General features: G+C 33.9%; 1 protein-coding gene across 5 annotated transcripts in view; it reads right to left on the bottom strand.

Annotated features, from left to right (window-relative positions):
• SNX29 (sorting nexin 29) overlaps positions 1 to 12,583 on the bottom strand; it is a 140,854-nt gene that overhangs the window by 28,567 nt on the left and 99,704 nt on the right. For all 5 annotated transcript variants that reach the window (XR_014572872.1, XR_014572873.1, XM_083800741.1 and 2 more), the window contains exon 20: positions 8,779 to 8,918. Coding sequence is in view for 3 of the 5 variants with exons in the window: in XM_083800741.1 (XP_083656867.1) it covers positions 8,779 to 8,918 (140 nt within the window). In the remaining 2 variants the exon portion in view is untranslated. The remainder of the gene's footprint in view (positions 1 to 8,778; positions 8,919 to 12,583) is intronic.

Below are 12,583 nucleotides of genomic sequence, written 5' to 3'. Positions count from 1 at the left end.
AATAATTAGAAAATTCAAGACTAACTACAGTTAATAAAAAGGAATTAAGAAGTAATTTTGCAAATCTTAGGTCTGAATCAACTAGGAGGATGCAGAACAATTGTTTGTCATGTGGAAAAGCATAGCAGAATTGCAAAAAATGCTATCTGACAAAGCCTTGACACACTTTTTCAATGACTATTCAAGTTTTGAGTGTCCTATACATTGGAGCCAGGATCCAAGTTTTGTTTCACATGATGTCAAACCCCAGATAGAATTTTCCACTTCCTCTAAGCACCCAGAGGGTGCCACAAAACTTTTTTTTTCTTTTTTAAACTGCTGTGAAAAAACTGTACGTGTTTTTCAAGTCATCATTTGTAAAAATCAAGGATTACATCTGTAACATCTTCATTTGTTTGCATTAAAAATAGCTATCTTTATAAACCCAAATGCTTCTAGGAACCCTCAAGTACCAGGTTTTCTCAGCGCTTCCTTACTTTGTGCAGCCTCTCTTCTTTCAACTTCAAGCACTCTTTGTTTCTCTCTCCCTGCTTATATGTGCACCCTCTTTATCACTGTTTCTACTCCTCCCAATATATTTTGTCCTTCCTCTTTTTCCTCTAACATTATCAAACCCTCTTAACTACTTTGAGAAGGGAAAGGAAATTTTAATGCATTTGTAGAATGCCATGTAATGCATGTCGTCAATGTTGATATGCGCCAAAACAAAAAAATAAAAGAATATATAATATCATAATACTATTTTCTAATCTTAACTCTTACAGAAGGAAAAGAGATGAAAGTACAAATTTTGATATACTTGGACCAAACAATTTTTGCCCTACTTCATGTTTCCCTTAGATCAGAAGCAGAGTTTTGATACTTTTTATTTTTTTTCCTGATGTCAAGCCTCACAAGTTTTTAGGGATTAAAAGACAAACATCAGTTACAAAGTAAGGAATGCAGAAAGCAAGAACACAGTTAGACAACTATAGCTTTCTAAAAACAATCGACTCCAAGTATTTTAATTGTCAATTGTCACTGAAACATCCACAAAAGAATAGTACCTTTTTGCAGTAGAACTTCCTGCATTATCTCAGCATGGTAATAAAATTTTAGATATCTAGGATATTTTTATTTCAACAATCATCACTGCTTGGCAACAGTTCTATTGAAAGATAAATATTGTGTAATGTCTCTACATAGTTTGATGACTAGATCAATCAATTAACATGGCAATAAATTAGCTTCATTACCACGTTTCAGTTATTATGAGGTGCTTTACTAATTAAAGTCACATATTTAAGCAAATGCTATTCCCAGTTTGTTCATGTAAATTATATTCCTCTTTATCAGAGTGCTCGCTTACTGTTACAGAACATACCTGAGATTTGCTAAAGAGATACTGAACTCATTCAGTGCCAAGCTGGTAACACAGGCTGGACTTCAAAGGATGTAGTCGGGTAAAAATTTGGCCACTGGCCACAGCAGTTTAGAACCTATTACGTGAATACTGTCATTTACTCTATTAGAAGCCACATATATGTACAATAGCTTTAATAAGTGTCATGCCATTACCAACTCTTCTTTTTTTTTTTTTGAGAAATTAATCTATTCAGAATTGCATTTTAAACTTCCTTACTTCACACTGATATTGTTTTGCAGTGTTTCAAGGTTTAATTATTTGCTTTTGAATGTTACTGTTTAACAGATAAACACCTGCACCACCAGCAGAACACTGGGGCTGCATATAGCGTGAATTCCACGGACAGGACATTTTGCTGTCTCATTACCAAATGCCCCAAGAACTTTCTGGCTGCAACTGCAGACTGAACATGTGCTACAGAATGAGCAAAACAAAATTCCAAAATAGAATCATGCTACTAGTATTTCCCAAATCACTTATGCAATTGAAGTAATACCCTGTTATCCCCCCACACACAACTGATGCAGCAATGCCATGTATCCTAACTACGTCACCTCAGTGACTACTCATCACTCCCATAGTTATATCAATACCTGAAATCCAAGCTAACTTTTTCTGCAAAATAAAATCATAAAACGAAAACTTCACTGCTAGGTTGATGTATTTGTACACATGTGTGTAGGCTTTCGTTTAGTTAGGTTACATATAGACAGTCCGGAATTCACTTAAGAGAAGGGATTCCTATCATTAAATGCATAGACTCTGTATTAACTACCATTTCTACTATTTTACTTACATGATACAGAAACACAGCTTACAATTATTTTGCTTTCTCATAGGATCATCTTTTGTAGCTTTTCATCCAGAAAGACTAGTTAATTAAGAGCTTTACTGCTGCTATAAATATATTATTATCAGTCCAGCTAAGAAAGTCATAAAGGGAGAAAATAATTGTAATACTTCAGAAACCTCTCAGTAGCTATAAAACTGATTTCCTATAAATCATAAAGCAAGGGAGAGAACATTGGAACATGGCATAACCAGATAAGATTGCAAAAGATATTTTTCACCTTACTTGAGATTGAGATTTAAAGTCCTGCAAACGGAAAACATACCTAAATTCTCTTAAACTTAAGGCAAATTAAGTTCCTTAAGTTCCTTAAACTTAAAACACTTAAACAGTGCCCATATCTGCTGTATAATAAACTAACCTCTCTTGAGAGACAAAGGTACTGAATGAAATATAACTGACAGACAAAATATTTTGAAAGTAACTTTGAAAATGGGAATTTTCAATTTCAACTCAGATTCATTATCTGTAGGAACCTTTTATGCTTGAAAGCAACATTTTAACACTAGCAGCGGTATTGTATAGCAGGTAACTTTTTCTCTCTCATACCTTCAGTATACCAATTTAAATGCTCTCAATGGCGATGACACTCTGACAGTTCTAAGTGAAATAAAGATAAGAAACCCAATAAGACAAATTCCTCAAACCACAAAGAAAACATTATTCTTCCACATTATTTGAACTTCGCAGCCTGCAAGACCAAAACCCGATACTTGACTTCCCACACTGTCCAGTGCTAAATAAATTATATAGGAACATTTACAGGGCAACTTCTTTGCTCTAAGTGGCAGACTGTTTGGTACGAAGTTCACCTGACAATTCGTACCCAGGATCACTCTACCGTTCTTTTCAGAACTTTACCTTCCAAAAAGGAGGAAGCATTTACAAAATGATAAGGAAGAGTAGAAATTGTGAATTTTCGACAACTTAGCTTGAAAGACAGGTGATTTAAAGACAACCAACACAAAACAAGCAAGGAACACAGATTTTGCTATTAAATACATAATGTCATCCAATGAAATGAAGACAACATATTTTTTGAACATTATAATCTTCTAATAATCATTGAGAACTGATGACTGCTCTGGTGTTCAAACATCACACAGTCAACAGTTTGTAAGGACCCACTCTAGTCTTTGTTTTCTGATAATTTACTGAGTTAGTTCTCTTTTCTTTAAAGCATATGTTTGAGCAACTACCAGGACAGAACAAGTGTCCAACACTGTAGCTCAGAAGAACAAAGAAATATAGCCATCTAGAAACTCTTAACATGTAGCTGTAGCCTAGAAAATTAGATAAAACGTAAATACTTGGCACAGCTGATCTATGAAAATACTCACAAAATTGTTATCTACACCTTTCGTGCATATGTTTTAATACAAACATATGCATTGCAAAAGCAAAAGAGTCAACCAAGTGGCACTATTCTTATTTGAATAGCATTGCACAGCTAAAAGGCCTAGTATGTGTTTTAGTAGTTTCATGCCCTTTAGATTTTTCTTTGTTCATATGTAACATCTGTTTGGCCAGCTGTTTATTTAGCTAACTCTTCTTTGTGCAGTGTTTATATAAAACACAAATCAAGTTAAAATAGCAGGCTGAGATTTTGGGAATCACAGACTTACAGACGATTTAAGTACTTCTGGAGGTCTCCTAGCCCATGCCCCTGCATAAGTAGTGTCACCTAGAGCAGCTTGCCCAGCACTGTGTTCTATCAGGTCTTGAATATCTCCAAGGCTGGAGTGTCGACGACTTCTCTGGGCAACCTCTTACAGCACTTTTTTTTTTTTCTTTTTACTGTAAAAGCTTTTTCTTACATTTCTTCTATTTCAATTTGTGCTTATTATGAGGATAACAGGAGGAAAACCTTCACCTTATGAAAAATAAGGACATTTGATACAGAAGCCACTCAAAAAGAAAAATGAAACACTACAACGTTCTGCTGAGTTTGTTTTTAAAACTTCTTACAGCTTTTTACATACTTGAAATCATATAGCCTATTACAATTTTTTATGCTTAATAATTTTACCTTAAAGACTTAATTACATGTGTAAGGAATTGTGACACTTGATTCCAAAGATATATATATATTCTTATATAATATATGCATTTACAAAGATCTAACGTGTGTGATATTTTCAGAGAGACTGATAAAAATGTGATTAAAACACAAGTGTACTTGTTATAACAAGTTTTATTTATCTGTAACATACCAAACATGAGCACAAATAAAGTTAAATTTAAGTATCAACAGACAGGGCTTCATCAGCTAGCAGATGCGGCAACCTAATTCAGCAGTGCCAATTCTTGATTTAGGTTTTGCTCTGCAGGGACTCAAAAATTTAAGTTACAATGTCAATTTTATTATTAAAAAGAATGTGTCATTCAGCATGTAAACAGACAAATTAGCAGAGACAGAATCTCTTATTTACATTGAGACATAAAAGTGGACTATAAAGGAAATTATTTGACCAAACCTGTGACTGAGCTAATGCACCATTAAAAGTGAAAAAAATATACAAACCAAGATTACAAATAAGACTGATATCAGAAAGAGTACATTAATGACAGTTCACAGATAAGGAATCAAAACCAATTACATTTCTTTGATTAACCACTAGCATTTCATACAATGAAGAGAACTGCTAGCAAGCTGATTTAAATCATTTTACTGCAAACTGTTAACTGTATCTGAGCTTCAAAATAAAATTATTTCTTTGTAACAGTAGCAAGCTATTTCATACAGATCAATTAAAATGTTTTGCCTCATCAGACCTGTGCCCAATTGTATGAAATTACTGCACTCAAGCTGGGGAAAAACCCCAGAGGAACAACTCACAACAAAAAACCATTTTGCGTATTTCATCCAGTACTTAATAATCAGTGGTTTCAGTTTTAAAGATATTAATTTTGTTTTGTGTTCACCATCATTGTATTCTAGGAAGGAGATGAGACTTAAAGTGATTAATTAAAACTAGGCTTGTAATTTCTGTCAATAGAATCAGACAGAACTTTTATCAGATTTTTCATTTTCACTGAAGTGTGGTCATTTGATTTCACAATGAGAAGAATCTCTTTAAGACCACTTTTTTTTATTATTTTATATATTTCTTTACTTCCTAATAGACAGATCTAATGCCACAAGGGTTTTTTATGCATATTAAGACTAACTTTTTTCTCCCAGACTGAGGTAACGCTATAGCAGAGTTCAAAGAATAATACCACTCTCTATAGCAGAGTTCAAAGAATAATAGCAATGCTAACTCTTTCATTAAAAAAGATGTAACCCTTTAGGAACCATATAGTTATAAAGCATAAATTCAGTAGATCAGAATTATCATTTGTATTTACGTTTTACATTAAAATATTACTAAAACTAATAGAAGAATTGCAGGTAAAAATGTTACAACTGAATAATTAAACAAACACTTGACAATGTCCAGCATGTTTAAGGTCTCCTGTTGATGAAGCTCAAAATCCAGCAAGGAAAGACAATACTGGAGAAGCTGGCAACATGAAGTGGAATGGAAATGCTTTTTCTTACTTACCAGTTGTGCCAGGTCATGATACTCAGAAAATAAAGGACATTGAGAATTCAAATGATAGCCTAGCTATGATGATACTGTGATACTTTCTAAAATACGCTCCATCATTGTCTGAAAGATCTATGTATTATTTAAATAATTCTGTTGTAGCTGCACAGAGTCTGATATCTCAATAGAAATATGTACTGGGGAAAAAAAAAAACAATCACTTTTTCTGCTGTAGATATAGTTATTTTCCTCAATGGCTAAAGTTCCTTTCCCAAATCCCACTAACATTTCCAAGGGAAACTATACAGTCTAGTTAAGAGAGAATGCTGACAGACCTATGACTTGAGAAAAAGCTCCAGCAAAATAATTCACAGAAGTGTATACAGAATCACATAATCATTTAGGTTGGAAGAGACCTCCAAAATCACCTAGTCCAACCTATACGAACAGGCATTTTGCCATATCTGAATATGAAAGAATTTTCTTTAATTTGTTATAATCTATTGCTTCAATGTGTTGAGAATTATGAAATTGTCAAATGCAAAAAAAAAAAGTTTGAAGAAGAACTAAGAAGTAGTCCTCTTGCAACTTGTGGTATAATATTATCTGAAGATACTTAGCATCAATGCAATGCATCACATTGGTGTTTACAAAGTGTTGACAAAAGGCATTGACAAACTTCCTTGAACAAATTTCTTTCTTTAAAATAACTGCCTTGTTTAATACACAAAAATATGAGATCTAAATTCTATTTACACACTTGTAAAATGGCGAAGATCAACTCTCAGAAAGCAAGTTCATTGTTTAGGACTGAGAAATAAAGGGAAATTTTATTCAGAGTCTCTCAGCCTCTTATGTTAAAAGCAGGAAGGGAAAAACCACTGTTGTTGAAGTATCACTTTTCAAAGCAAAATAAAAAGATACTGCAATAAAGTAATTCTCTAACAATGGTAAGATGATTAAAAGAAACTGAAAAGTAGTATCATTGCTTTTACATCATTACTATATTGTCTCAGTTTATGAACTCACAGAATTATAATCTCACATAAACCACTACAATTTTGGTAAAAGCATGTAAATAATCCATCACAGTTCAAGTAATGAACTGCTACTATGAACATGTTTTTCATCAGTTAAGGCAAAAGCTTCATATTAATATTTCTAACTAGAGTAGCCATTTTATTTCCTAATCTAATAGCTTCTGTTTTAAATTATTGTCCAGTTTTCTCTTATTTTAATATTTGTTTTGTTGCTGTCTTTATGAACCCTTGTAATGCTAAGATAAAGATAACTACTACAGCAACTCAATGTACCCTTGGAAACAAATCATCATTTACTACAATATCTTATACCCCACATGGCTCAAAATTTAACTTCGTTCACAAGTTTTTCCTCCTCACTGGTTGAGGAGGAAAAGCTAACTAGCCCTGACTTACAGATGTTATTGTGCATTACTGCTTGTCTGTGTGGAACTCAAGGTTATTAATTATAATGAACAAAAGAAATGATGGGAACTTAAGTAACAATTGTTAAACCTCTATGTAGATACAATTCAGAATTTTTCCTGCTCTACATCTAAAACAACGAATTATGAAATGAAGTTGGCAAGGAATTATCAGTTCACTACTTCACACAGCTATAGTTAACCATCTTAAAATTAAATATAATTGGAGAGGAAGAGCAAAAATTATTTGAGTTGGAACTTCAGCCACAAATGTATTTTGTATTGGCCCCCCTCTTGTTCAAAAAAAAAATACAGCATGAAGCACAACTTTAAAGTGACTTAACAAAATGCCATTTATTGGCCTCTCAACTGGAAGTACTCAAAATCATTTCAGTCTTTACAGCCCTTAGTAAGATTCTACAAAATAGATTCTTAAGAACAGGAAAAACTAAGTCTCTTGAGATATTTGCCTCTACAAACACTGTTTTGGCATTTATGACAACAACCTCAAGGTGTCTCCTCAAGTTGATTTTGACTTTTTCAAATCCAGGAAAAAATGAAAAAACGAGTGCCACAAAATCTTAGCATTCTTCCATTTACCTATTACACTTCAAATAAACACAGCTGTCCTGAAGTTAAGTTTAAACTTGAAAATCTAAAACCCTGCATAAGGCCATGAAGTAGTACAGCTAAGTATGCTTCTACTGAAACATACTGATTTTAAATGGGTCTTGATTCTGCAAACTGATCCATCCATTCTTGCATAGTGCCTGTGTAGAGGCTTGTGAACGGCAAATTTAATATGGCTTACTATGTATGAATAGGTAGGTGTTCAATAGATATAAAACTTGTACAGATTTACCGTACAGTATTCTAAAAAAAACTATTAGTGAGAGGAATACGTTAATGCCATTTGCAAAAACAATTTTGCATTAATATTACTTGTTAAACAGCTCTAAATATCATTTACAAATAAGGAACTATGTTTATAGCAAATGAAAATATTTTAACAGATGATATCCTGATATGATTCTATATCAAATGGTTTGCTTTAAGATTCTTAACAGATTACTGTGTTAAACTATTTCTGGATGTATTCAGTGCTAACATCAATGAAGTCAGAACATACATCAGCAGATTGCAAAGTTCAGCTAGAAAGAGTTCAACAGCTTGACTTTTTAATTTGGTAAGTACACTAACAGTGATCCACCCTCAATCCCCAAAATAAAACTGAACACAAAAACACAAAACCCACACAAACAAAAGCAAAACAAAACTTAAAAAGCCAAAATAAAAGAGAATCAGACACTCTTGAAAGCTTTACACAGTGATTTTTGTTTAAAACCACCATCTAAATAAACAAAAATTAGTATATATGTCATATATTCCTTTAAATATAACAAAAACACTCAGAAGCACTTATAATCTGAACAGGTGCCTTCTATTAGAAAAGCACTGTTTTTAAGATTTGGGAGATACTGGCAGTATATTTTAAATCGTGATGAAACAGGCTTAATATTTGCTTGACTACTTGACAGATACTTACACAAAAAAGGGCATCAGCTGAATAAGAGTCTCTTTTTTGGGATTGGCTGTGAATTCTGGCACAGTTTGAATAATTTTGTTCATTACATTCCTTAGGTAATTTTGTAGCTGTTTGCGTCGCTCTTCTACAAATTTTGCATCCTAAAAATAAAAAGGAAAAAATATAAACAGTGCAAAGAATGTTTTGTTTTTGTTTTCCAATTCCATAATGTCACTAAACAGTCCTAATAAGTATCAAATTTGATCTTCTGATGATCTATATATAGTATGCCTATAGAAATATGTTAGCAATATGTAAAAACAAATCAAAAAACCAACACCTTGACTCTGCACTTGATAAAAGAAAATCACACAACCTAGTAAAAACTCCTTATCACAAAAACACCCACTGATGCTGACTTCTCTCCTCAGCAGAAGGTCTCTTCTACGGACTAAAATTCTTTTTGTAGTAGTAGATCTCCAGAAGGTACTACAATCAGCAAGGCAGTGTATAACAGTGCAACAGAGGCAGTGGCCGTTTATGCAATCTCTTTCAACATCCAGAACTACTCGTCTTTGCAGAAGGAAATACCAATTTATCGTTCCCACAATTTCTTCGTAATTCATACTTTCCAGAGACTGGGCACACAAACCCCAAAATGGATTCATATTTCTCTAGATTTTTTATTATTAATAAATCATTATTGTCTTAAGGAGTTTTCATACAGTAGATTGTTTTTAAGGACTATATCACAATTCCCATAAAAATGTTTTATTGATGTTCCTATAGTATTTTAGATCTCAGTATTTTATAAGATATTGGCCCTGATAAATAAAGTAATTCTATATACTCCACATTCTGTTGAGGGACTTACAGATTAAAAGCCTAATAGCTAGCACAGCTCCACATATCCTGGAATTTACATCTAACTTAACTTCCTGCGAGGATTCATAATTACAGTGAATTACAATATAACGTCTAGCCATATATCACTCTCACAGAGGACTATAAAGGTTTCCAACAAAATCAGGTGCTGCCTGGTTTGTGCGGAAACCAGTAAGCTGTATCTCAGAAATGCAGGCACTCTGATCACCCGGTTTAAATGTCAGAGTATGTTCTTTAGGAACAAAGCCAAAATTATTATTAGACAGTTACAGCTCTCAAAGGAAGACTATTTTCTATAAAATGTGTCTGTCCAACCTGTGTTATTTGTGTAAGAAATACTATTGAAATAATTTTTTGTTTCTTGCAAAAAAAGCAACAACTCACCAACAAAACAGCATAAATGCGTTTGATATGCTATTAAAGAATTTTTGTGTATTAAAAAGGTTCAAGCCATGCAGATCAGAAGATTATTCCTTCCTTATGTTAAACAAACTCATCATCAAAGCAGGGAAGCTCCTTAGAATTCAGGATGATCACTGTAGAGTTTCTAGAACCCTTACTGACATTTTCTTCTTATCTCTCATTAGAAGTTAGCAAGAACAGCAATATTTTTAAAGAAAGAAGAGAATGAATCTGAATGACATTTCTCAGTGTAGTACTTTAAATTCATAGAATTACAAAAATTACAATGTTAACTAAAGTATGTTAGCAAATATTGGCAACCAAGACACATTCTACAAACGCTTAAACTTATTTTAAGCTTCAACTTGTATTTTCTGTCTGATAACCATATATATGTTAACATTTTGGAATTTTAAAAAATTTCCATTAGCGCAGCAATCTACTCAGTTTAGCCGTGCCTTAGCTTAGACAATCCTTTCACCAGTGGTTGACATTTTCACCATTGTCATTATCTGAGTGTAGGGTTAAAACAACACAACAGATTTTTAATTCCTTTAAAATCAGGGACAAATTATCAACTGAATTCATTACATCAACTGTTTTCTTAATCATTTGGGTAAAACACTAAATTAACAGAAACTGACACAGGAGGACACCTGTTGCTGTGCTTATACTCCATAGATCCTGTTTCCCCAGACTAAAATCTCTGAACAAACACACACCATCAACTTAGCATCCTTTTCCCAAGTTACGGTTATAAAATACAATGTACATAAAGGTATCACAGAAATACTATACGAATCCTGTATATTAAAAAATAACCCCAGTTTTGATAATGTAAGGAAGTCTTTTCTGCTTGTCTTTTATTTGCATATGAATATTTAACAACATGTAATTGTAATTACTGTAAGGTGTAACTGCTGAAGACATTCATCCTTACAGGTTTCAAAAAGCTAGTCAGTGCTCGTCTTCTTTAGTTAAGCTCACAAAACTCCAAAATACCTTTTGTTCCTTCTATTTTCTAGATGTGAACTCACATTGACGTCCAATCCTGTTTGACATTCTGATGTTACATTAATGCATGGAAGAATCAAGATCAGTACAGAAGTAAAAAACAAAACAAAAACCCACAACTATGAGTTATACAGTTTGCTATTTCGTTTCTAACAGTCACAATGTTTTTCAGCACCAGTTTACTACACACACATGCACACCCCACACACAAATCCCATAGCAAATGCTTCTGGTATTAATTGATTTACTGAAAAATGAAGAGCTGAAGAAGCCTGAGAACTCTTGGAAACCAATACTTAAAAGAAAAATCAGCACTGTTGACACTTCACGCAATCCGCTCCACTGTCACTTCCCAGCCGAGTACAGTTACTGCTCAAAGGAACAGAGCAACAGCTTGCTTGCGCCCCGCCGCACTGATGAAGTCTGGACAAGAGTGCGGAACAGAAGTCTATACAAGCTGTTGGGAAACGTTAAAGCAAAAATTGTAATATGTGGTGACACATATTAGAATAAAATAAAATGCTAATAATAAATAAAAACAACCCTAATGCGGTATTTTAATAGGTAGTTGTTACAGATTTTTTTTTCCCCCTTTTCACTAAGATTTGCATTCCTATTGATTCCTTTGACTAGCTCAAGAAGCAGCCTTGCCCTCCATATCTTTTCACTCCAAGGGTTTCAAGCATCACATTGTCACGTTGGTAGGGACACTGATTTGCTACTGCCAGCTGCATGAAGGAGAAGACAGGACAGCATGGCACGTCACAGGGTGTCACGCACAGGAGATCCCAAAGAAGAAAACCTTTGTAGAACAACTTGGGTTCTGAAAGCTTTAAGTACAGGAATACCAGTGATATTTGACTAGTGATGTTTGGCCTGGGAGACCGTTTCAGGTTTGGAGCGATCCCTTTCCCCTGCTCTTGACTGCATATAATGGACGTGAAAGGAGCATCGCTTTGCTCTGCGAGCCTGCTCCCAGCACAGACACAGCCTCAAGCCTTGAGTCCTTCCGAAGAACCAGCTTCATCCCCCACAGCACTATCTTGGTTCTCCTTTTATCAGTTCACTCAATGTTGTTTACAAGCCCTCAAGAAAATCTCCGTTTTATAGTACCGCAATCATTAGCAGTTCTTCAGTTCTTAAGGTTTTTTGGTCACAAATCCTCAGCAACAGTATTTGCAGTGAAATCATTGCAATTATGTTAAAATTTGCTCTTGTGCAGAAGCTGCTCTTTTAGTCCCCCGTGTGTGCTGCACATGTATTTAAACCAACACATTCTCTTTCACAAGCAGGACCACTTGGTTATAAACACAGGAGCAAAATGCTGAATATAGGTATTTTATATCACTTATGGCTAATGTAAAGAATCTCATTAACTACAGATAATAACTGCACAAAGCAGTTTTCTAATTAAACTGCCAGAACATGAATGGGGAATGCATTTTTGCTGTTTACAGCTAATCCTATTAGGGCTTATAATATAGCTATTTTTCTGCCATTTATTCAAGTGAAATAAAGAAAGTCT

Source organism: Anser anser (genome assembly GCF_964211835.1).
Source record: "Anser anser genome assembly, chromosome: 15".
In the NCBI taxonomy this organism is placed as follows: domain Eukaryota; kingdom Metazoa; phylum Chordata; class Aves; order Anseriformes; family Anatidae; genus Anser; species Anser anser.
The sequence above is the reverse complement of the archived record's forward strand: the minus strand, read 5'-3'. Positions and strand labels throughout refer to the sequence as shown.